Here is a 25,145-nt window from a genome sequence, read left to right on the forward strand (position 1 = left end):
CTATATTCGGCTATGCCGAATCTTATATACCCACCATCAAACCTCGTTTGACTCGAATGAAACTTACTTATGTCGAATTTCATCTATATACTCGTATTTTTAGGCCAGTTAAAGGCGTTGAAGTAATTTTCTGAAGGGGTCCTTATAAAGGGCGGTAGGGTCAATTATGGGTCGATCCTCATAAAATTTGGTTCGTATTAAATTTATTTGTGTCGAATTTCATCACTACACACGTATTTTTAAGCCATTAATGAGCGTTGCAGTCATTTTCTGAAGGGGACCTTATATGGGGGGTAGGGTCAATCATGGACCGATCCTCATAAAATTTTTTAGATAGATTTTGACTCGTATGAAACTTACTTATGTCGAATTTCATCTATATACTAGTATTTTTAAGCCAGTAATGAGCGTTAAAGTCATTTTTTGAAGGGGACCTTATATGGGGGGTAGGGTCAATTATGGGCCGATCCTCATAAAATTTTGCATAGTGATTTTGGTTCAGTAGAAACTTACTTATGTCGAATTTCATCGCCATATTCGTATTTTTAAACAAGTTATGGCTGTTAAAGCTGCTTTTCAAGGGGCCACTTGTATGGGGGCTATCCGAAAACGTGGACCGATATTGCCCATTTTCAATACCAAACAAACCTTACCTATAAGAAATATTTATGTGAAATTTCAATCCTCTAGCTCTTTCCATTCGGACTCTATCGTGCTTTCAACAGACAGACAGACGGAAGGACGGACGGACGGACAGACATGGCTAGATCGTCTTAGAATTTAACGAGGACCCAGAATATATATACTTTTGTGGGTCTATGACCAATATTTCGAAGTGTTACAAACGGAATGACAAAATCAATATACCCCCCATCTTTTTTGATGGTGGGTATAAAAATAGGTTGGACCTGTAGAATAGTTTCCATCAAAATATTAGAACAACTTTGTTTGGACTTTTTACAACAGGCTGGATCCTACAAATCAGCTAACAGACTAATCAACTAGTTTAAACGATTGCGCAAAAATTTTCCCTAATTCCATTTCATAACTCTAACTTGTTTAACAAGAATTTTACAATAAAGTCTAATTAAATAGCTTTGCAAAACTTTGTATAAAAATAAATTACAAATCGAAACTGTAATTTAACTTGAACATGATTTAATTACCACTTTATATCTGAACTTGTACAGATACAAACAATTGAATTGAAAATCCATATAGAAATAAATCTAAATGCAATTAGTTTTGAGACAACAACAAATAAATTGATCAAGATTTAAATCTAGTTTGCGAATATACAGCCACCATCATCATCTAGTAGTAGAGGTTGCCATTATAAAGTAAAATCAATATATAATTATAGAAATATGTATCTATTTAAAATCTGTACTACCAGTACTGGTTTTGTAAACAGACAAAAATAAGAACCACAAAAATCTAAAATTTAAATTCAATTTAAACGCTACTTTTAGCTCCGGCGATTAACAACGATCGCACAATTGATACTTTATAACGAGAGACAAGCAGAAAATTAAAAAAATTTTATAAATAAATATTAATTGTTTAATTCCATTTAATTTCATTTTCAAGATTAAACAAACCTAATTGAAGCTGTGAGCTGAGTTGAGAGCAGCGGAAAAAGTTCCACTTCAAACGACAGCGACCCCACTAAATGGTGTTATCAGAGACGAACGGTGACAGTGGGTCAGAGAGTGTGGAATAAGAAAGACATGAAATCACTGTATTCCGAAGCAAAACAACATTTAAGCAATTGTATGCCGGCATCGTCCACTTCTAATGCGAATACAAATGATAAACATGAACTTGGACATGAATACAATTATGACAGCGCAAATGGGGATGTATTCAGCGCAGATGATGAGTGTGTTAGTGGTGGTGGTGGTGGCAGCGGTGCTGGGGATCGCGATCATGAAGCGATGACACGCAGAGACAGTACTTTAAATTGTCATCGTAGACATTCACAGACAACGCCCCCCACAATAGGGCTAAATAATAATTTCATTACAAATGCCACAACGTATGACACGCTGCAGAAACCATTTAAATATGATAAACTAAGAGGTCGCTGGTCAACGGCCGCTGACTTTTATTTTGCCTGTACTAGTCATGCATTTGGAACAATTGTATTTTCCGAATTAACACTATTCGTATCGTCGTTTTTGGGAGGTAAGTTGACTAATACACATACGATTTTGCCTATATCGAAAAAGAAACTATTTTGAATGTTTTGTAATACTAATTGTGCAGTAATTTTGAGGGATTAATCAGAGTAAATAAAATGGGAATATGTTTGCAATATCGTTTCGATTCACGAGCACAGTTGCATCTGACGTCGACTATCTCATTAAGGGAACATTAGTCCTTTTATTAGAGTTGAACATTTTTATATAACTTTTACATATTTAATATCGGAAGCTTGTGAGTCGCTGATCCTTGATCTTAGACCATGTGGTCGTTGGTATTTCGGCTCTTGTCTGAACTTCAGTACAGTTGTATCAGACGTTGAGAATGCTGTTGAGAGGACATGGAATCAATCATAGCCCTTCGGTGTCCGTATCGGTGTAGCAATTACTTCGAGAGCACATATAAATCCCTCTCTTTAACTAGTCCCAGCCTAGCACGAGTAAAAAGATACTTGCCATCAAATTCTTCAGGGTGCAAGCGATTATGTGATCCACTCTTTTATTATTAGTTAGTTAGTTAGCCTTCTGCTTTATTATAATGGTCTTCTAGTATTTTGCCTGGCAATACCGGCATAAGATGGTGACTCTTTTCCTCTTTTAGCGCCTCTCTCACTTTTCCGTGTTAATAAGAACTTACATTCAGACGCCTTTAACATCGGGGTTGATTTGTCTGAAGTGCTCAATAACTAGGCTTTGGCAACCCTCAGCAACTCAGAGAATTCTATCTAGACGCTTCTTCTACTTCCCCTTTATTCCGTCTATAACCGGTTTTTATTGGTCGATAACTTGAATATGCTATTGATCGACTTCTATAATATCAGCTCCACTTTATCCTTTTGGTATTAGGTATGCTGAAGAAAAACTCGAAGTCTTCTAAAAGTACATCTTTCTCCTTCACCTCTACTTTTTGTCAGGAATTTTCCGCCACAAGAACTAAAATATTGTCCTCCGTAATATCCATACTAATCGCAAATAGGTCAGTCCTTGGTTTGTCTGCGTGAAATACAAGACTCCCTAAAATTGGTTCTTTAAAGCGATATCTATTCTGATATAGGGCAGAATATCTCCTCTCCTTTCTGCCACCTTAGTTCTACGGTGGTCTTTTGAGGCGATACCCTAGTTGGGAGAGAACAGAATATCCATCACCAACCTCTAACTGTCAACTGGGGACGAGCTTTTATTACATTTGATTTAAATCTACTAACATTGCAAGTGACAGGAAAGAACTCTGGGGGAAGCGGTGAAATCGACACAATTAGCACGACCCCATTCTTAGATTGCCACTAGCTTCATTGCCCAAATCGCCAAAGGGATTGGCCTATAACTTAATGAAAAATAATGGCAGATGTTGCTATATCAACTCTTTTTCAGATTATATGTAATATGGAAAAGAGTAGACACGGTTGGAAGTCCGACATAGATTTCATTTATAAGGAAAGTGTACAACAAATTTCAATTGGGCCAGGAGACTCTCCCTTTTTGAAGATTGGAGTAACATTAGCCATCTACCAGCAGGGAATTCATCGACATGATATAGAAGGCTCAAAAGATTTGCTAATGGGCGAGTTACCGTAGAAGAGTACTGACTGAAAGACCAGAATTGGAATGCCATACTTCCCCCAGGGGCATGTTATCTTGGTGAAATCTCCATCTTGGTGTTATTGCAATATCCCGGGGAAATTGGTAGCACCCAATACCTCTATTCTACCGGGACTATAAACTGGTGATGATTAAATGTATCCTCGGCCTTTCATTGGAATGATTTGATTTGGGGTCGAACCAGAGCACCATATAATCTGGCACTACGGGTGGACAGTTGCTTGCAGGACTTTGTCCTGCCTGGTCGATTGGTTGATATTTTTTCGGGATCTACGTAGTGGCTGTGGGTTATACCCAGATTTGCTGTGAGAGAATGTTGGTTTAAGGAATGATATATCCTATGCCGTATACTTATATCTGGATTCTCTCTTCGGTACTGCTGCCATCTCAACAGATGTCACTGGGTGATATGACAGAGCAACTTATGCCGGATTCCTGAACCCGTTGAGTATCTCTTACTCTTCGCGTAGTAGGACGCCAGTATAGTTTGGGGAATGGACACTTGGTAGTTGCCTGTCATTCTTTATGATCTGAGAATGGAACTGATGTAAATTGGTAAATGATCGGGAAAGACTCCTCTGCCCGACAGGAGACTAGTACTTATCTAGAAGGCTTTTTACTTCAGGGAAATTCTTGGTGCTGTTGCCATCTCAACAGGATGCATATTGTTTCATGCTACACGATTTATGGTTGATACCCACCACTCAACTTGTCGGGGCAATTATTGGACTCGAATTGTCTTTGGAAATTCCTACATTTTTCGTCACATTATCTCGACATACTGAAGGATCCTGATTTATTGGCTGGGTATTTGGGACCTTCAAATATACTTCTAGGTGCAGTAGCCGAATAAACAGGGCCATCTCAGTAGTGTGGCTGCGCGGGTATTAGATAGCTCGAGTACTTCACCAAAGTGCTTGTACATGGACCGACGCAGCCAGGTACAAAAATTGCCACCTGGTTTCTTCATAGAAAGATTCACGTTAAGCACTTAGAAATTCTTGGCCCAGTATACTTATATATTTTGAGATCCGCTAATACCCTTTTAACTTAAAAGGAATACTTTTGGTAGAGTTATAAATGCTCTTTCGGCTAAAAGGTTAGCTTTATCAATCAGTGTCAGTGAAGGATTGACCCCCTTATCAGAGTCTTAACACGTTATAGGACATTGGAGCCCAGAAACACTTATCTTCGAATCAAAAGCTTTTAAAATATACATATAACAAATACAACTCAACATAAAATTGGATTTTGAATGAATTATACTAAAACATTTCCATTTTGTATACTTTTCAGGATACGGCTTAATACCCTATTTACTCGGCATCCTTTTATATGCCATACCAATATTTGGTATACAAACATTTCTGGGACAATTCTCGTCATCGGGTACCATAACGGTATTTCGAGTAGCACCTATTTTTAAAGGTAAGTATAACCCAACAAAAAACCTCCCTCTATTAATAACATAAAAATATAATATCAGTTTTCATATTCTGGAAAAATTACAGGCATAGGTTATTCCATTTTACTACATAATCTAGCATCATTATCTTACTATGCCATCATTGCTGCAGTTCCTTTAGTCTATGCTGCCAATTCATTACATTCTGTGATACCATGGATGAGTTGTAATAACACATGGAACACTGTCAACTGTTCAACTCATGACTTTTATGATGAAGATGTAAGTAGTTAAATAGTTTTAATATAAATCACCTATTAACAAATTTTGGATCTCGTTTTCTTATAATTTTAAAGGAGGAAGAGTTATTTCCTCATGCCACAGTGGAGTTCTTTCGGTGAGTTTTGATTTTGTTATATTTAAAGTTCTGTTCTTAGAGTAAAATGTTAATTAGTTATAGTTTTCTATTCTCTTTTCCGCTTAAAGCTCCATTATACGTTCGGATGATAATTCACCGAATCCTTTATCGATCTCTTGGCCCATTTTATGTGCTGTAATTGGTATTTGGTTACTAACCATGTTGGTACTTTTAAAAAGAGTTACTTTCGTAAGTATCGAATTTAGTTCCATGATCAGATAATGGCAGCTATTAAAATGTCTCCTTTTCTAGATAGGAAAATTCCTTCGCTGTTTATGTATCCTAATGATGACATTCTTTTTTGCCATCTTTACACATTTACTGATGCATGTTGGTTTTACGTGGGAACATTTGTTGGACTATTTAAAACCCTATGTCTATACGGACAATCACTCCGCCATTTGGGCTGGTATGAGAGCAGCTATTATAATGCCCATGTGGCTTTTGGGTCCTGGCTGTGGCAGCGTTTTACAACTGGCTAGTCATAATCGATTCCGTCATGATAGTGAGAAAACTACGTACTGGATTGCCTTCACGTTCCTGATTATGACTCAAATGGCTGCGCTATGTTCTCATATAGCTTTTGATCATTTCGAGGGTAAGGAAATAGATGGGGAGCAAAAAACCTTGATTAAGATCGAACCATCAGGATTTATTGAGGATTTTAAACAGAAACTTTATTAAAGATATCATTCTGATCTTATGATCTGATCCATATGATCTCCGAGGTTTCTCTTTAAATTTATATGTAATATTGACATAATTTTTTGTCACTCCTTACAGATCATGTCGCAATATTACATGACCAAATTGAGGAGCAGCACAATATGCGTTTCATTTACATCTGCTATGCCTACCTGTTCGGCAGCTTTCTCAGTCTACCCAATCTGTGGAGTTTTCTCTTTTTTGCCATGTTATTTTTTGCAGAACTTTCGGCTGTGGTTAGTATTTTGGTATAAAAATTAAGAACCCTGTTTTCATATATATATTTTTTTATATAAATTTCAGATAATCCAAATGATGACCGTTTTAACGGCCATATTTGATGAATTTGAAAAATTACGAACGAAGAAGACAAGTATTACAATTGGACTGGTTTTAGTAATGCTTTTAATTTCAGTGTACTTTTGCACAAAGGTAAGATAGAATATTTATATCAGCTATTGGTTAAGCTACGTTAAGTTTAGTGATTTTTTCGGGTACATATTGTAAATGATCCCGTGGTATGCACTACATAGAAATATTAAAGATGCATTCCTCTATGTGCAACATTTTTGAAGTGGTAACCCCACTTCAAATATGTTCTACTCTTAATATCAGTATTACATTGCATGTCCTTAGTATAAAGTATTGAGAATACAGATTACATGACGGTATCAAAAACAGGCTAAATGTCGCACATTCGCACATATAAACAAAGAATACAATGTTCAACACCAAATTTGTTTAGATTCGATATAATCCACACGGTATTTATATTTCTAAAAACTTCCTCAAAATTCAGAACTAATTAGTACTTCTCATCTTTCCATATAAATATGACCACAACAAGATTCTGAATTTTCCATCTTAACTGTCAAGCAGATCATCCGATGGTGTTGTGAATTAATGGAGCACGATTTGAATTACTCTTCCTACTCCATTATAGATTTAGCAACCTCATCAACTCCCATTTGATCAAATAATTGACAAACAAATTAACAATAGGGATAATTCAAATCTAGTTCAGTTAAAATTAGTTTTAGTTCAGTGCTAAATCAGTTCTAGTTTTGTTCTAGTTCAATTTTATTTTAGTTCTAGTTCTGTTCAAGTTCAGTTCTAGTTCAGTTGTAGTTCATTTCTAGTGTAGTTCTTGTTCAGTTCCAGTTCGGTATTAGTTCGGCTCTAGTTTATTTCTAGTTAAGTTCTAGTTCAGTTCTAGTTCTGTTCTAGTTCTGTTCTAGTTCTGTTCTAGTTCTGTTCTAGTTCTGTTCTAGTTCTGTTCTAGTTCTGTTCTAGTTCTGTTCTAGTTCTGTTCTAGTTCTGTTCTAATTCTGTTCTAGTTCTGTTCTAGTTCTATTCTAGTTCTGTTCTAGTTCTGTTCTAGTTCTGTTCTAGTTCTGTTCTAGTTCAGTTCTAGTTCTGTTCTAGTTCTGTTCTAGTTCTGTTCTAGTTCTGTTCTAGTTCTGTTCTAGTTCAGTTCTAGTTCAGTTCTAGTTCAGTTCAAGTTCTGTTCTAGTTCAGTTCCAGTTCAGTTCTAGTTCAGTTCTAGTTCAGTTCTAGTTTAGTTCTAGTTCAGTTCTAGTTCAGTTCTAGTTCAATCCTAGTTCAGTTCTAGTTCAGTTCTAGTTCAGTTCTAGTTCAGTTCTAGTTCAGTTCTAGTTCTGTTCAAGTTCTGTTCTAGTTCAGTTCCAGTTCAGTTCTAGTTCATATCTAGTTCAGTTCTAGTTCAGTTCTAGTTCAGTTAGTTCAGTTAGTTCAGTTCTAGTTCAGTTCTAGTTCAGTTCTAGTTCAGTTCTAGTTCAGTTCTAGTTCAGTTCTAGTTCAGTTCTAGTTCAGTTCTAGTTCAGTTCTAGTTCAGTTTTAGTTCTAGTTCAGTTCTAGTTCAGTTCAGTTCTAGTTCAGTTCTAGTTCAGTTCTAGTTCAGTTCTAGTTCAGTTCTAGTTCAGTTCTAGTTCAGCTCTAGTTCAGTTCTAGTTCAATCCTAGTTCAGTTTTAGTTCAGTTCTAGTTCAGTTATAGTTCAGTTCTAGTTCAGTTCTAGTTCAGTTCCAGTTCAGTTCTAGTTCAGTTCTAGTTCTAGTTCAGTTCTAGTTCAGTTCTAGTTCAGTTCTAGTTCAGTTCTAGTTCAGTTCTAGTTCAGTTCTAGTTCATATCTAGTTCAGTTCTAGTTCAGTTCTAGTTCAGTTCAGTTTTAGTTCAATTCTAGTTCAGTTCTAGTTCAGTTCTAGTTCAGTTCTAGTTCAGTTCTAGTTCAGTTCTAGTTCAGTTCTAGTTCAGTTCTAGTTCAGTTCTAGTTCAGTTCTAGTTCAGTTCTAGTTCAGTTCTAGTTCAGTTCTAGTTCTAGTTCAGTTCTAGTGCGTAGGTCTAGTTCTAGTTCAGTTTCTAGTTCAGTTCTAGTTCAGTTCTAGTTCAGTTTCTAGTTCTAGTTCTAGTTCTAGTTTCTAGTTCTAGGTCTAGTTCAGTTCTAGTTCAGTTCTAGTTCAGTTCTAGTTCAGTTCTAGTTCAGTTTCTTAGTTCAGTTCTAGTTCAGTTTCTAGGTTCAGTTCTAGTTCAGTTTCTAGTTCCAGTTCTAGTTCAGTTCTAGTTCAGTTCTAGTTCAGTTCTAGTTTCAGTTCTAGTTCCAGTTCTAGTTCAGTCAGTTCAGTTCTAGTTAGTTCTATTTTCGTCTAGTTCAGTTCTAGATTTCAGTTCTAGTTCAGTTTCTAGTTCAGTTCTAGTTCAGTTCTAGTTCAGTTCCTAGTTCAGTTCTAGTTCAAGTTCTAGTTCAGTTCTAGTTCAGTTCTAGTCGTTCTAGTTCAGTTTCTAGTTCAGTTCTAGTTCAGTTCTAGTTCAGTTCTAGTTCAGTTTCTAGTTCAGTTCTCGTTCAGCTCTAGTTCAGTTCTAGTCAGGTCTAGTTCAGTTCTAGTTCAGTTCTAGTTCGGTTCTAGTTCAGCTCCTAGTTCAGTAGTTCAGTTCTAGTTCAGTTCTAGTTCAGTTCTAGTTCAGTTCTAGTTCAGTTATAGTTAGTCAGTTCAGTTTAGTTCAGTCCTAGTTCAGTTTAGTCAGTTCTAGTTCAGTTCTAGTTCAGTTCTAGTTCAGTTCTAGTTCAGTTCTAGTTCAGTTATAGTTCGTCTAGTTCAGTTCTAGTTCAGTTCTAGTTCAGTTCTAGTTTCAGTTCTAGTTCAGTTCTAGTTCAGTTCTAGTCAGTTCTAGTTCAGTTCTAGTTCAGTTCTAGTTCAGTATCTAGTTCAGTTCTAGTTCAGTTTCTAGTTCAGTTCTAGTTCAGTTCTAGTTCAGTTCTAGTTCAGTTCTAGTTCAGTTCTAGTTCAGTTCTAGTTCAGTTCTAGTTCAGTTCTAGTTCAGTTCTAGTTCAGTTCTAGTTCAATCTAGTTCAGTTTCTAGTTCAGTTCTAGTTCAGTTCTAGTTCAGTTCTAGTTCAGTTCTAGTTCAGTTCTAGTTCAGTTCTAGTTCAGTTCTAGTTCAGTTCTAGTTCAGTTCTAGTTCAGTTCTAGTTCAGTTCTAGTCTCTAGTTCAGTTCTAGTTCAGTTCTAGTTCAGTTCTAGTTCAGTTCTAGTTCAGTTCTAGTTCAGTTCTAGTTCAGTTCTAGTTCAGTTCTAGTTCAGTAGTCAGTTCTAGTTCAGTTCTAGTTCAGTTCTAGTTCAGTTCTAGTCAGTTCTAGTTCAGTTCTAGTTCAGTTCTAGTTCAGTTCTAGTTCAGTTCTAGTTCAATTCTAGTTCAGTTCTAGTTCAGTTCTAGTTCAGTTCTAGTTCAGTTCTAGTTCAGTTCTAGTTCAGTTCTAGTTCAGTTCTAGTTCAGTTCTAGTTCAGTTCTAGTTTAGTTCTAGTTCAGTTCTAGTTCAGTTCTAGTTCAGTTCTAGTTCAGTTCTAGTTCAGTTCTAGTTCTGTTCAAGTTCTGTTCTAGTTCAGTTCCAGTTCAGTTCTAGTTCAGTTCTAGTTCAGTTCTAGTTCAGTTCTACTTCAGTTCTAGTTCAGTTTTAGTTCAGTTCTACTTCAGTTCTAGTTCAGTTTTAGTTCAGTTCTAGTTCAGTTCTACTTCAGTTCTAGTTCAGTTCTAGTTCAGTTCTAGTTCAGTTCTAGTTCAGTTCTAGTTCAGTTCTAGTTCAGTTCTAGTTCAGTTCTAGTTCAGTTCTAGTTCAGTTCTAGTTCAGTTCTAGTTCAGTTCTAGTTCAGTTCTAGTTCAGTTCTAGTTCAGTTCAGTTCTAGTTCAGTTCTAGTTCAGTTCTAGTTCAGTTCTAGTTCAGTTCTAGTTCAGTTCTAGTTCAGTTCTAGTTCAGTTCTAGTTCAGTTCTAGTTCAGTTCTAGTTCAGTTCTAGTTCAGTTCTAGTTCAGTTCTAGTTCATGCCTAGTTCAGTTCTAGTACAGTTCTAGTTCAGTTCTAGTTCAGTTTTAGTTCAGTTCTAGTTCAGTTCTAGTTCATATCTAGTTCAGTTCTAGTTCAGTTCTAGTAGTTCCTAGTTCAGTTCTAGTTCTAGTTCAATTCTAGTTCAGTTGTAGTTCTAGTAGAGTTCGAGTTCTCATTCATTTATAGTAGAGTTTCAGTTTCAGGTAAGTTATAATTCATTTCTAGTTGAGTTCTAATTAAGTCCCTATTCAGTTCTAGTTCAGTTCCTTATTTGTGGTTCTATTTCATTCATAACTTTTTCATTATTTATTCTCACATACATACATAGCTTTTAACATTTCTTCACCTTTTATCTATTTCCAGCAAGGTTTCGAACACCTCCATCTACTCCCAGACATTGTAGCTGTCACACACTTGACAATTTCCATACTCCTAATTGTAATTACGACTTGGATATATGGCCGTGAACGTTTCCAGTGTGATTTGCAATTTATGTTGGGCAAAACGATATCAAATTTTAAAATTAACATATTACTGCGTTTTGTGACACCCTTCTTTATAGGCTGTGGCATTGTAAGTATTCCCAAGTGATTGTTAAATTTGAATAAACATAATTAAAAATACGCCTCCTAATTTATTATTTCTAATCTTTTAATTTTATTGGATTTTTATTATTATTTTCACTTTTTTTAATAGGCACAAATTATCTTCTTCACCAGCGATCCGCCCTCTGTCCTCATTTTGTTGACACAAAGTTTTATTTACATTGTGGTGCCCCTGTATATGATCTATAAAATCACTCAGACTACGGGTTCCTTCAAGCAGCGCATTCGTCAGTGTTTTGCGCCTCACGACTGGCATCCCGTCGATGCTGACAATCGTCGTTTTTATGAGGAGATAATGGGCACCTCTGAAATGCTCGTCATTTTGAATAATGAGCATCAAATTTGTTGATTATTTCAAAATATTTATGAGATGCGAGATATGAAATTATAAATAATAAAAACAAAATATGTTATTTTTTAGTGATAAGTTAAAAAAAAGAACAGAAATTAAATAAGAAATTATAATAGAAATTATTTATTCCGACAAAGTCGAACTTTTTGAATACGCTACAGAACAAGATTGACGCTTTAATCTTAGTAGAAGGGGTTGTTGTAATATTTTATAATTTTAGCTCGATTTGCATATCAGCTCCGATATTATAAATATATCAGTCTAAAAACATATTTAATGTGCATTTAATTATATTTTGAATTATTTTCTAAAATAAATTTGGACTTGAATGTAGGGGTCTGATTCAAAAATCTGTAACGTTTTCGAAACTATTTTGTTGCTTCTAGAATGAGAATTTTAACTAACTCCCTCTACTAGTCGAAGGTTATTTAATCAATGAAATTATAATAAATTAAATAATAATTTAATACTCAACTACAACAAAAAAAATTGTATTGTATTTGTAAAAATTATAACTGTTAAATATCGCAATTATGGAAAAATTTTTATACTCTGTTTGTCATATAAATTATTTTGTTATAAAAAATATAAATGTTTATATAAATAATTCTAATAAAAAACGAATTAAATACCAATTCATTTGTATTTGTTTTATTTAATTGAAAAATTATCGTTATAATTTAATTAATAACAAAACAAAAACGTTATTATTAAAAAACATTATTTATGTTTTATATCAAGGTCACGCCATAAATGTAATTAACATTTTGGAAATTATATCAAAATATTTTGGTAATAAATCTGTTATTTCTAATTAAATGGGATGCGAAATGGTCAGAGCTTAATATATGTCAGTTCAAACACCCCAAGTTTGCAATATATTGTTAGCGTTTTCACTTGTAAGGTATAGTAGCAAAGGGTACAATCTCTACTTTTATGATAAGAAAAATAAACAAGTAAGAGTGCTATATTCGGCTATGCCGAATCTAATATACCCACCATCAAACCGTATGCCGTAAAAGGAATGCTCTCCTATAAACATCAGGGTGATATTACTCATTAAATTTACTGATAGGACCTTATATGAGAGATAGGGTGAATTATTGACTGTTTTTATAAAATGTTTCATAATTTTTTTACACCGATTTTGGTTCATATAAAACATGTTTACATCGAATATCAGTTCCCGACACTTTCCGGTAGGTAGATTTACGTTCCTACGAAGACGTGTATTTAATAAGTACTCAGAATATAAAGCCTCTAAACTAAATCTTATTATTTCGGATTATTGAACATTCTCAGAAATTTTATTTTATTTATAATATTCATAAGTATATAATATTGTTTATTCAACTCGTATTCCCCTGGGATGTTGTTATTGACCCTTAATTAAGTAAAATTCAGGCATCAAAATTTTGTTCCTTTCTCCGAAAATCTCTATGATGCTGAAAAATCTTGTATTAATTATGATATGATCAGGTCAGAACTATAATACTTCTGATAAGAGTATATGCATTTTTCCGTTCTAATAGAGTTTACAGTTCTAATTCATGTGCTGATGTTTGTAGCACCCAAAAATACTGGTCCTACACCCACCTTACCACACACCCAATCGGCTTATAATCACTTTCTGCGTCGATTTGTACTCTTCTTTTGAACCAAGGACAAAGCCTATTGAAAATGGTTAAAATCAGTCCATTATTTCGCATAGCCCCATACAACCGTACCCCCCGAATAGGGGTCCAAGGTTAGTTAAAATGCTTTATTATTAAAAAAGAATAGTTTAGTTAGTTAGTTAGTTAGCTAGTTTGTTAGTTAGTTAGTTAGTTAGTTAGTTAGCTAGTTTGTTAGTGAGTTAGTTAGTTAGTTAGTTAGTTAGTTAGTTAGTTAGTTAGTTAGTTCGTTAGTTAGTTAGTTGTTAGTTAGTTAGTTAGTTAGTTAGTTAGTTAGTTCGTTAGTTAGTTAGTTAGTTAGTTAGTTTCGTTCGTTAGTTAGTTAGTTAGTTCGTTCGTTCGTTCGTTAGTTAGTTCGTTAGTTAGTTCGTTAGTTCGTTTCGTTTCGTTATTTTCGTTCGTTCGTTCGTTCGTTCGTTCGTTCGTTCGTTCGTTCGTTTTCGTTAGTTCGTTCGTTCGTTCGTTCGTTTTGTTGTTCGTTCGTTCGTTCGTTTCGTTCGTTCGTTCGTTCGTTCGTTTCGTTCGTTCGTTCGTTCGTTCGTCGTTCGTTCTGTAGTTCGTTCGTTACGTTTTCGTTCGTTCGTTCGTTCGTTCGTTCTTTCGTTCGTTCGTCGTTCGTTCGTTCGTTCGTTCTGTCGTCGTTGCTTGTTAGTTCGTTCTTTCGTTCGTTTCTTCGTTCGTTCGTTCCGTTCGTTCGTTCGTTCGTTCGTTCGTTCGTTTCGTTCGTTCTTTCTTCGTTTCAGTTCGTTCGTTCGTTCGTTCTTCGTTCGTTAGTTCGTTCGTTAGTTCTTTCGTTCCTTAGTTCGTTCAGTTTTTTCCCTTCTGGGTCCTTTTTTCGATACTTCTTGCCTATTTATAACCTATTTATGTACAAAAGGTTGATCGAACAAAATTTTGTATGAAAATTGTCCTTATAACCCTTTGATAAATTTTATGAATAAAGCCCTCAGACTATATAACATGTCCATTTACACAATTATTTCCAAAAATTAATCACTTTTAAATTCACTCATTGAAACTTAACTAAAATCGATTCCGAATTACCCCAACCACCCTTTCGAAAATCAGTTTATAACCTAAAAAATGTAATGAACTTCGATTTTTTCTAAAAACAATGATACAAAACTATTTAACTGACAAAATATTGCGTGATTGAATTAGTTTTTAAATTGACATTTACCAAATCATAAAACCGCGATAAAAAAGTATGTGTCTATAATTATATTTTCGAAAATAGAAATTTCCGTCGATATCACCTTTATAATAGTAATTTTTGTAATTACACATGCCGACGATGAAAAATCTTTTCATATAATTTTCACTAATACCAATGTTATTTGGCGGGCTGATTCTGAAATTTTGATCTTTCAGTCCCCGTGACTATATACTTGTTTCCCAAATAATCAATTTTATAATTTTACAGAATTTGCGAATGTTGGCCGTCTCTGCCTATAAACTTATACCCTAAGTTATAAAAATGAATTCTAGAAATTTTTTGGACGATAGGACCACGTTAACTGGTCTCGCCACGGATCTGAAGAATTCCGAGAAAATTGTGCATAATATAGAAAAACCGATATTAGATTCAGTTTCAGAAAGAAAGTTTTTTTAAAGTTATAGGTAAGTTATGGACAAATATCCGCCATACGTTATAGAATAATTTCTGGTTACATAAAACTAGGTTTTAGGTACAAAAGATAGCCTTACAAGGATACCCTAGTAGTCGTAGGAGAACTTTATATAATTATTCTGTGTTAAAACAACCACAGGATTTCCAATAACACAGTGTAACGTTACTATCGATAACAGAGTTTGTATATGTTCCCCACTAAAACTTGACATTAAGATTGACTTAGGTTCGTTATATAAAGGCCAGGTTGACCTGAAAATTTTATCCTCCACCTTATAGCACCATTCCTGATGAGTTCGTGGTTCATTGTTAACAAGGGCCTTACCCGTTTATTTCATCCTCCCATAGCACCATTCCGGGTAAGTTAGTCAGATATACAGTTACCCTGACAATTACTATGTCGAGGAACCTATATTAGTGTTAACCGCTATTTTATTAAGAAACACCCGGCATTCTCCGGTTAACCTAGATATCGTAAAGACACCCGTTAGATTTCTGATCGCAGCTTTGTTGTACATATTCAGCCATTTTGTCACACGTTTGATAGCATATATTTCTGCCTGGAGAACACTGCAGTCTGAAAGAGGATTTAATACAAAATCGTTCAATCACTGGCAACATTCGATACAACATTGGGCGAGAAGGACTCAGATACTGAATCCCTGTCAGGAATCAAGATAAGGAAGCGTTTATCTAAATGGTGCAAAGATTTGAAATGTTTTATTATTCGAGATTGCCCCATGTTATTACAACCAGACCACGAACTTCAGGCATTCTGACCGCAGAATTATGGACAAATTGGATCGCTATCTGATCAGCTGGTAATCAGTTCAGTATGGTTAACGGAGTACCTTTAGGGTTAACACCCCAGTTGGTAAAAACCACTCTTGCAAGTATAGATTGATATATTAGCCTTAGGTATTTATCGTATTCTTAATATTCAGATTATAGAAGGATCACTTCGAGGTATTTCGCAGGAGTATCCAACTTATATCATTGAGCATAAGCATCAGCAACACGTCAAGTTGAATATATTCGTGGCTAAAGACGAATTAGACGTTTTTTGTAAATTTCTGTCTTTTTCTATTGACTCTTTGTCGAACTGCTGGGTAGAAAGAAACCCCTTTCAGTCGTAGACTGAACGAGTTTATTAAGCAAGTAAATTTTACATATTTTGCTGGGATGTGATGTGCCAAGAATACGTTTAGCATCATATGATCGGTTGTGATTAATCATAGATCTTTTATGTACTTGCCTCTACTATTTAACATAAATAGATTAAAAACCACAAATGTTTTCTTTCTTACTTAAAAATACACATACCCGTATGTATTATTCTATACATAGTCGTACTGCTGATAAGACCTTGCATAAGACCATATTATTAATTATCAATTTCCTTATCAAATTTCAAGAAATAAATATTATTGAATTTTTTGTGAAATTTGTTGGCGTTAAGCAACGACTTGGAAAAACACTACATTTAGATTTAATTAAAAAAAATTTTTTTAATTGCCAGAACGACTAAAATGTGACAAAACATGACTCGAAATTTACGAGCCTGAATTCGTTTAAACTTGAAAAGCTACAAAATATAAAATTTCAAGGTCTTTAACGTGTATTAGAAACGACTTAATGTAGGGTATATTATTATAACTATTATTAGGACTTTTAGGAATTCCATAAGGGTTTTGATCGGATAGATATAGTGGCGCGAATAATCAAGTAAAGTCGAAGGGACTCCATTTTGATCGGGTAGTTTACTTCGATCCTATTATTCTACCTTATTTTGCTGCCCACATCTTAAAGCAAATTTATTAACTCTCAGTTCCAAAGTCCACATCTTTCCTACTGATAAATCTGCTAAAAATACCAACTGTAGGGTATTATATAAACATAATATTATGTACTTTTTCTTCTCTGAAACTTACATTTAACATTCCATCCCCCTTCTTAAGTCGGCAAACAATTTGACAACAATGCGGTGAAATGTGTCGCTCGTAAAATCTCTGATGACATTTATTTGTTACACTCTCATCTGAATAGATTTAAAGAAATTTATAATTATTTAAAACAAAGTAGTAGGCATTTTTTTAAAAATAAAAAAAAATAAAACATGATCTATGAATCATCATATGAAAGTGGACGTAGACCGTTTGTGCCCAATGTAAATCGTGGCCATTGGTCCAAGATCAGTGATTTTATATTTGCTGGATTGGGTCTATCCTATCGCATGGATATTTTTCTATTATATATACAGCTATCAGAAAAAGTATCAGGTGAGTTTTGGGGTATTTTTTTTTAAACAAAGAAAGATGTGTTTCAAGTGATGAAATTTTAATAAAGTGAAAGAAATCATTTTTAAAATATACTAAATAACAAAATGGTGATTTTATGATTTTAATAAGAAACTAATGCTTACATCTTTTATTTTTCAGTTACTTCCCTTTTACCCGCTTTTATTATAAGTTTAGCTTTATATACTGTGCCTCTTCTGATGGTTCAATCTTTTATGGGCCAATTTTCTAGCAGTGGTTTTATATCGGCTTTTCGTATATCTCCCATATTTAAAGGTAAGTTTTGGAACTTTTGAAAGACAATGTTTAATTTTAAATAATGTTTTCTTTTAGGCATTGGTTATGTTTCCTTGGCACTGAACGTCTTGGTGCTGATATTTTACAGTCTATTTGCCATGATTCCACTGGTATATTTGATAGGCTCATTCAAAACTCAATTACCCTGGAGTTGTGCTGGTACCTACAATTGGGTTGATGTAAGTAAGTTTAATTTTTACCATCAGTTGTTACTTATTATGAATTGTAGGTAATGTTTGTAACACATATAAATATTAGCCCCTACTTTTCTGGATTTTATATATTCCCAGTCAGTTTCGGCTCTTTTCATAGTGAGGAGTTCATTATTAGTTTATGGATAATCGGCCCTACACCTCAGAATAATTTTCTGAGTCGATTTAGTGCAGTCCGTCCATCCGTCCGTCCGTCCGTCCGACTGTCAGTGAAATTTTTTACATCAAGGACTAAATTTATTTAAAATGGTAGTTGTCGGTACATTTTCTCCCCTAACCGGATCTTTCGAACATAACTCAAAAAAAAAAAAACAATGTTTAGTATTGGTTGGTTGGTTAACGTGGTAGTTCACTGCACGCGAACTGTCAAGTAGAGTCGAAGAGACTCCACTCGTCAGATGTAGTATTTATAGTATTAGATCCAGGCTGTAGCTGTGAGAAATCTGAGGATATCATTAAGTCTAGAACCAGATATCTCACCAAGGTTAGATATGAAGTAACTGCCAAGGAAGCGGTTTCTCTTTACGGCCAGAGCAAGGCATTCACAGAGAGAGATGGAAGACCGTTTCTTCCTTTTCCCGGTCTTTGCAACTGCGACAGTGATCGTTGAAAGGGAGCCCAAGCCGACTTACATGTCTGCCTATCACCCAGTGTCCTGTTATCACTGCTATCAGCCTCGATATGTCCTGCCTACTTCAATGAGAAACGCACAAGACACCTTGTGCGTTTCTCATTGAAGGTGGGCCACAACAACTTGGCCCCTCTACATGTGTCTAGGTTATTCCATCTATGTTCAGCATTTTGAGGAAAGAATCTGAGGATACTGCTCCTGATAAATCCTAACGGAGTTGCTACTGAAACGGCATTGGAAATATCAAGAGCAGATCCCGTTCTGGCAAGCTCATCTGCTTGTTCATTATCATAGTAGTCCATATGCGCAGGGACCCAAACAAGCGTAATATCAGACAGGTGACCCAGCCTTGCCTGATCCTTCTTGAATTGTCTACCTAATAGAGAAGTGGTAGTATAAGAATTTAGTGATAGAAGTGCCGCTTGACTATCGACAAAGATTCTTATGTTGCCGCGAATATTGAGGACATGTAATAGCAAGATGTGCTGGGTGCGGTCTACAAAAACTTTTGGTACTCATCCACCACAGCTTGATATTTGACGCGATCATCTTCATTGCGTTCATGAAGAGTACCGTTAGCAGCATTCTTGGCAATCTTGTCGAGAATTAAAACAGACTTGGTATATCTGGCTTTGAGAATGTCTTTCCGTCTTTTCCTTTTTGGCCTTTTTTTTCCTCGATTGGTCGCCAGCCTTGGCGTCGGATTGAGGGGTATTTGTCAAGCTTTTTGAGGGTAGAAGAGTGCTATGTCTATCGCTCCCACTACATGAGAGACTGACTGTCTCTTGACTACAGACGAGAATCTCGTCTTTGGATGAGGATCCAATCTCATCCTTTCTGCGTTGTTTTTGTTTTTTGTTAATTATCATATCCATACGTTGGTAGGCACGTAAGGGAAGAAACGATCCATGCAATGACGGCGTACATGGGCTGGAGTTACAACCGGCCAGTGTCATGGCACCGGAGGGGAGCTGTTAGCGTCTAATCTTAGCCATTCAGGTTCTCGGCACTGCTGCCAACCATCTAAACCTTACAAGTGGGGGATGAGGAGGAGACGGGATTCTATATAGGAAAAGGGGGAATTGAGAATAGGAGGGATAACCTTTGGTCATGAAGGCTTTTGAGTTCAGTGTCTTCCAAATACAAAGGGCTTATGCCGAGTGTATTTGCAATACAAGTGAACCACTGCCGACACTTAAGCTACCACATCGCGGCAAGATTGTTATCCAGGTGGTGTTTAGTATAAAACTGCCGATTTTGATAGAAGTTATCTATTCTATATGCGCAGAGATTTTTCTAAATTTTCTAAAATTTGCTAATCAGGCAACAATGCTCATTTATAAGATTCATGCTGGTCGGATTATGGATCGGTAAAGTTTTTGTAAAAGTTTTTTCTTCTAAAAATGACTCGATCATGAAATTTTGTGCAAAGTTTTAAATTTCTATAAAATTTGTTTACATATTCGAATTTCATCGTGATACTGGTATTTTTAAGCTGATGGGATATTATATTGGGTAGGGTCTATTATGAACCGATCCTTATAAAAATAGATAAAGAAATTCTTTAATTCTTTTAAGACAGTTATGAGCGTTAAAGTCAGAAAAGGACCTGATATGGGGGGTAGGGTCAATTATGAACCGATTCTTATAAAAAAAAACTTATTTATGTCGAGATGATTCGCAATAATAGTATTTTAAACCCAGTTACGACTTTTTAAACTGTTTTCTGGGGCTAGTTGAAATCGTGGACTGATATTGCCCAATTTTAATATCAAACAACTTCAATAAAAATTAAGAACTACTTTCTAACCAGTAAGAATCCGGTTTCTAGGAGAAATATGGCATCTTTATAAAGTAAATTCTGTAGGAGTAATGTGAAATCGCGCACCGATATTGCCTATTTCGAATACTAACCAAATTCTGTTAATAGAGAATATTTGTAGTAAGAGCTACACACACTTTTGTCCAGACGTACATATGGACTTTATTTATATACTTGAACTATAAATTTAATAACAAATTTATTTCTTATATTTAGTTCTGTAATACAAAACCGACTAGTAATGAAACCGAGGATTATTTGGGTAAGTAACTAAATTATATTATAATTGAATAGAAATATAAATTTAATGCTAAAATTTTAAATTTCAGATTACCAAAATTTTTTCCAAGTTCCTTCTAATTCCTACTTTCAGTAAGTACTACTTGACAAACAGTAAATAAAATTTCTTAATTTTTTCTTATTACTTCATCTTACAGATCTCTCTTTAGCGAGTTTCATATTTTTGGTTCAAAATTAACCCTCTCGTCTGAACTTATAATGTCGGCAATATGTATTTGGATAATTATAGCAATAGTGGCTGAAAAATTTCGAAAAATTTGTCAGGTTCGTTAGCATTAAAATAATTAAAACTATGCAAATTTCTTTAACGATTTTCTAATCCAGATAGGCCAATTAATACGTTATTCGGTTTGTATTGTTATTGTTTTATTGATTGTACTCATTATACGTCTCAGTTTTATATCCGGTGTTGGTGAAGTCTTCTCGGATATCTTCACACCAAATTGGCATGATTTTATTGATGGCATAAAGTCTATACCGAATTATGGCATATCAGCGTTTGGCCCAGGTTGGGGTTTAATTTTAACTTTGGCTAGTTTTAACAAGTTCAATACTAATATCAGATACACCAGTTGGTTAATTGGTGGGGGCCATATGTTGATGATCATATTGTATTCCATAATGGAGCTGTTAATAAAGGGCTGTGTGTCATGTAAGTTTATTTTTAATAATTATATTTGTAGAATTTGTTATAATTTTTGTATCTTCTTAAAGTATTAACTCATGATAGTTTTCATGGAGGAACTACACCTTACCTGGCTTTATATTTGACTGGTGGCAGTGTTTTTGATTCTTTGCAATGGGGAAATTTGTGGTCAATTATGTTCTATTTCATGCTAGTTTTAGCGGGTGTAACATTAATGGTAAGAATATTGGAAACGATTTAATTTTTTGTTATGATTACTATAAAACACTGTGGGACAGAAATAACTAAATTTGAAGCGATAAATTTGTAAGACATCAAAATATTAATCGTAGAACCATAAATTAATATATACTGTGGTTATTGGATTTTAAATCCGTCTAGCAATGTCCGTATGTTTGTTGAAATCACGATGGATCTCACGCCATGTATATGTATGTTCGTCATTGATAACCCAAAAAACTACTGCACCATATGGGACAAAAATTGAACGGAACCAGACCGGAACTGAACTAGAACTGAACTAGAGCCGAACTAGAACCGAACTAGAACTGAACTTGAACTAAACTAGAACTATACTAGAACTAAACTAGAACTGAACTAAAACTGAACTAAAACTGAACTAGAACTGAACTAGAACTGTACTAGAACTGAACTAGAACTGAACTAGAACTGAACTAGAACTGAACTAGAACTGAACTAGAATTGAACTGAATGAACTAGAACTGAACTAGAACTGAACTAGAACTGAACTAGAACTGAACTAGAACTGAACTAGAACTGAACTAGAACTGAACTAGAACTGAACTAGAACTGAACTAGAACTGAACTAGAACTGAACTAGAACTGAACTAGAACTGAACTAGAACTGAACTAGAACTGAACTAGAACTGAACTAGAACTGAACTAGAACTGAACTAGAACTGAACTAGAACTGAACTAGAACTGAACTAGAACTGAACTAGAACTGAACTAGAACTGAACTAGAACTGAACTAGAACTGACTAGAACTGAACTAGAACTGAACTAGAACTGAACTAGAACTGAACTAGAACTGAACTAGAACTGAACTAGAACTGAACTAGAACTGAACTAGAACTGAACTAGAACTGAACTAGAACTGAACTAGAACTGAACTAGAACTGAACTAGAACTGAACTAGAACTGAACTAGAACTGAACTAGAACTGAACTAGAACTGAACTAGAACTGAACTAGAACTGAACTAGAACAGAACTAGAACTGAACTGGAACTGAACTAGAACTGAACTAGAACTGAACTAGAACTGAACTAGAACTGAACTAGAACTGAACTAGAACTGAACTAGAACTGAACTAGAACTGAACTAGAACTGAACTAGAACTGAACTAGAACTGAACTAGAACTGAACTAGAACTGAACTAGAACTGAACTAGAACTGACCTAGAATTCACCTAAAACTATAACTGAACTATAACTGAACTAGAACTGAACTAGAACTGAACTAGAACTGAACTAGAACTGAACTAAAACTGAACTAGAACTGAACTAGAACTGAACTAGAACTGAACTAGAATTCACCTAGAACTATAACTGAACTATAACTGAACTAGAACTGAACTAGAACTGAACTAGAACTGAACTAGAACTGAACTAGAACTGAACTAGAACTGAACTAGAACTGAACTAGAACTGAACTAGAACTGAACTAGAACTGAACTAAAACTGAACTAGAACCTAGAACTGAACTAGAAACTGAACTAGAACTGAACTAGAACTGAACTAGAACTGACTAGAACTGAACTAGAACTGAACTAGAACTAAACTAGAACTGAACTAGAATTGAACTAGAACTGAACTAGAACTGAACTAGAATTGAACTAGAACTGAACTAGAACTGAACTAGAACTGAACTAGAACTGAACTAGAACTGAACTAGACTGAACTAGAACTGAACTAGAACTGAACTAGAACTGAACTAGAACTGAACTAGAACTGAACTAGAACTGAACTAGAACTGAACTAGAACTGAACTAGAACTGAACTAGAACTGAACTAGAACTGAACTAGAACTGAACAGAACTGAACTAGAACTGAACTATAAATGAACTATAACTGAACTATAACTGCACTAGAACTGAACTATAACTGAACTAGAACTGAACTATAACTGAACTAGAACTGAATTAGACCTGAACTAGAACAGAACTAGAACTGAACTAGAACTGAACTGTAACTGAACTCTAACTGAACTAGAACTGAAATAGAACTGATCTGTAACTGAACTAGAACTGAACTAGAATTGAACTAGAACTGAACTAGAACTGAACTAGAACTGAACTAGAACTGAACTAGAACTGAACTAGAACTGAACTAGAACTGAACTAGAACTGAACTAGAACTAGAACTGAACTAGAACTGAACTAGAACTGAACTAGAACTGAACTAGAACTGAACTAGAACTGAACTAGAACTGAACTAGAACTGAACTAGAACTGAACTATAAATGAACTAGAACTGAACTAGAACTGAACTATAACTGAACAAAACTGAACTAGAACTGAACTATAAATGAACTATAACTGAACTATAACTGCACTAGAACTGAACTATAACTGAACTAGAAATGAACTATAACTGAACTAGAACTGAATTAGACCAGAACTAGAACAGAACTAGAACAGAACTAGAACTGAACTAGAACTGAACTGTAACTGAACTCTAACTGAACTAGAACTGAACTAGAACTGATCTGTAACTGAACTAGAACTGATCTATAATTGAACTAGAACTGAACTGACATATGCTTAGGTGGCGGTTGTATAAGATTCGGTATTGCCGACTATAAATCCTTTATTTAATTCTCTGAATGTTATGTTCAGAAAAGTCTGACTAATTAATAAACAAATTTTTTGTTCTGTGCCATAGTGAGCAATGTAATAATAACTATTTTGTTTTTTTTTTTTTTTACATATAGATCATCCAATTAAATATAATATTGTACAGTATTTTCGATGAATTTACAACATTAAAGAAAAATAAATTCACCATGGGTTTTATATTTGCAATGGCAATATTTTCACTATATTTTGCCACTGAGGTACGTTCACATCTACAAGATTCTTGATTTTTAAAATATCTAAATTGCAAACTTTTTATGTTTTTAGCATGGCTATGAGAATTTCCTATTTTTAAGGTTCGACACTTTGGTAACACAATCATTAATTGATTTACTGGTAATTTTGGCCGTTTTATGGGTTTATGGACGTGAACGGTTTCAACGTGACTTAGAATTTATGATTAATGAACGTTTTGCCACCTGGAAAGTTTTTGCTTTAAGATTTTTAGCTCCTATAGTGCTATTAATAGCTTTGGTAAGTATCACTGAAACTTTTATATCTAAAACATTTTTTAACTAACAAAAATATTATTTTCTTTTAGACTGAGGGCCTATTGGTTTCATTTATTCATAGTATTTATGGTCGTACTTCAATTACAATTTTTAACTTACTGCTGAGACCTTTGCCTTGGTTATGTGTGCCCGGTTATGTTATTTATTGTTTGGTCAAGGCTAAGGGACCTTTCACTGCCCGCCTTTTGAAAAGTGCTCGTCCTACTGACTGGTATCCGGTCAAAGTGGAAGATCGTCATAAATATGAAGAAATTATTAATAATGGCAATATGTCACATCCGTTAAATGTTATAGACGATGGAGAAAATGCATGATTTTGTATACTATTTAAAATTAAATTAAATGTGTTTTCTTTTCCAAAAAGTTAGATTTTCGGTTACATCGAATCATATATGCTCCGTTTGTATGGAGAAAAATAAGGTTCCCACTGTAAATAAAAGCGTGTTTGATACTAAAAAACCATTCATCAAAATTTTTATCCTGAAATGATGTGGGTCAAAGAATAAGAACGGACTTTTTTAAGGATTTTCATAAATTTTTCCTGCTTCACTCAAAGGAATTATATGAAATTTTGATATCATGTTAATGGCTCTTGAGATGTGCCTTAACCATCGTGAGTAGATT

At 34.8% G+C, this 25,145-nt stretch overlaps 2 protein-coding genes across 3 annotated transcripts in view; both read left to right on the forward strand.

Moving 5' to 3' along the window:
• LOC119605531 (sodium-dependent proline transporter) overlaps nucleotides 1-12,022 on the forward strand; it is a 29,279-nt gene extending 17,257 nt beyond the window's left edge. For both annotated transcript variants that reach the window (XM_037958703.1, XM_037958704.1), the window contains exons 2-11: nucleotides 1,591-2,187; nucleotides 5,100-5,231; nucleotides 5,315-5,490; nucleotides 5,565-5,605; nucleotides 5,695-5,815; nucleotides 5,879-6,224; nucleotides 6,410-6,567; nucleotides 6,635-6,763; nucleotides 11,032-11,241; nucleotides 11,365-12,022. In XM_037958703.1, coding sequence (XP_037814631.1) covers nucleotides 1,731-2,187; nucleotides 5,100-5,231; nucleotides 5,315-5,490; nucleotides 5,565-5,605; nucleotides 5,695-5,815; nucleotides 5,879-6,224; nucleotides 6,410-6,567; nucleotides 6,635-6,763; nucleotides 11,032-11,241; nucleotides 11,365-11,622 — 2,028 coding nt within the window. In that variant the 5' untranslated portion in view covers nucleotides 1,591-1,730 and the 3' untranslated portion in view covers nucleotides 11,623-12,022. The remainder of the gene's footprint in view (nucleotides 1-1,590; nucleotides 2,188-5,099; nucleotides 5,232-5,314; nucleotides 5,491-5,564; nucleotides 5,606-5,694; nucleotides 5,816-5,878; nucleotides 6,225-6,409; nucleotides 6,568-6,634; nucleotides 6,764-11,031; nucleotides 11,242-11,364) is intronic.
• Nucleotides 12,023-16,876: 4,854 nt separating this feature from the next.
• LOC119605542 (sodium- and chloride-dependent neutral and basic amino acid transporter B(0+)-like) lies at nucleotides 16,877-24,980 on the forward strand. The gene is made up of 11 exons (XM_037958720.1): nucleotides 16,877-17,207; nucleotides 17,367-17,501; nucleotides 17,559-17,701; nucleotides 20,404-20,449; nucleotides 20,517-20,559; nucleotides 20,625-20,751; nucleotides 20,812-21,139; nucleotides 21,202-21,350; nucleotides 24,087-24,209; nucleotides 24,277-24,483; nucleotides 24,551-24,980. The coding sequence occupies exons 1-11, from the start codon at nucleotides 17,045-17,047 to the stop codon at nucleotides 24,833-24,835; spliced, it is 1,749 nt and encodes a 582-aa protein (XP_037814648.1). The 5' UTR covers nucleotides 16,877-17,044; the 3' UTR covers nucleotides 24,836-24,980.
• Nucleotides 24,981-25,145: the final 165 nt, after the last annotated feature.

Source organism: Lucilia sericata, unplaced genomic scaffold, assembly GCF_015586225.1.
Source record: "Lucilia sericata isolate MDLA Ls3-8-SP2 unplaced genomic scaffold, ASM1558622v1 Contig000495F_arrow, whole genome shotgun sequence".
Taxonomy (NCBI): domain Eukaryota; kingdom Metazoa; phylum Arthropoda; class Insecta; order Diptera; family Calliphoridae; genus Lucilia; species Lucilia sericata.

Coding starts and splice junctions, on each gene's coding strand:
- LOC119605542 (XM_037958720.1), top strand. CDS start 17,045: ATGATCTATGAATCATCATATGAAAGTGGACGTAGACCGTTTGTGCCC. Junction 21,140..21,201: donor AATAAAGGGCTGTGTGTCAT/GTAAGTTTATTT, acceptor ATCTTCTTAAAG/TATTAACTCATGATAGTTTT. Junction 24,484..24,550: donor TAGTGCTATTAATAGCTTTG/GTAAGTATCACT, acceptor ATTTTCTTTTAG/ACTGAGGGCCTATTGGTTTC.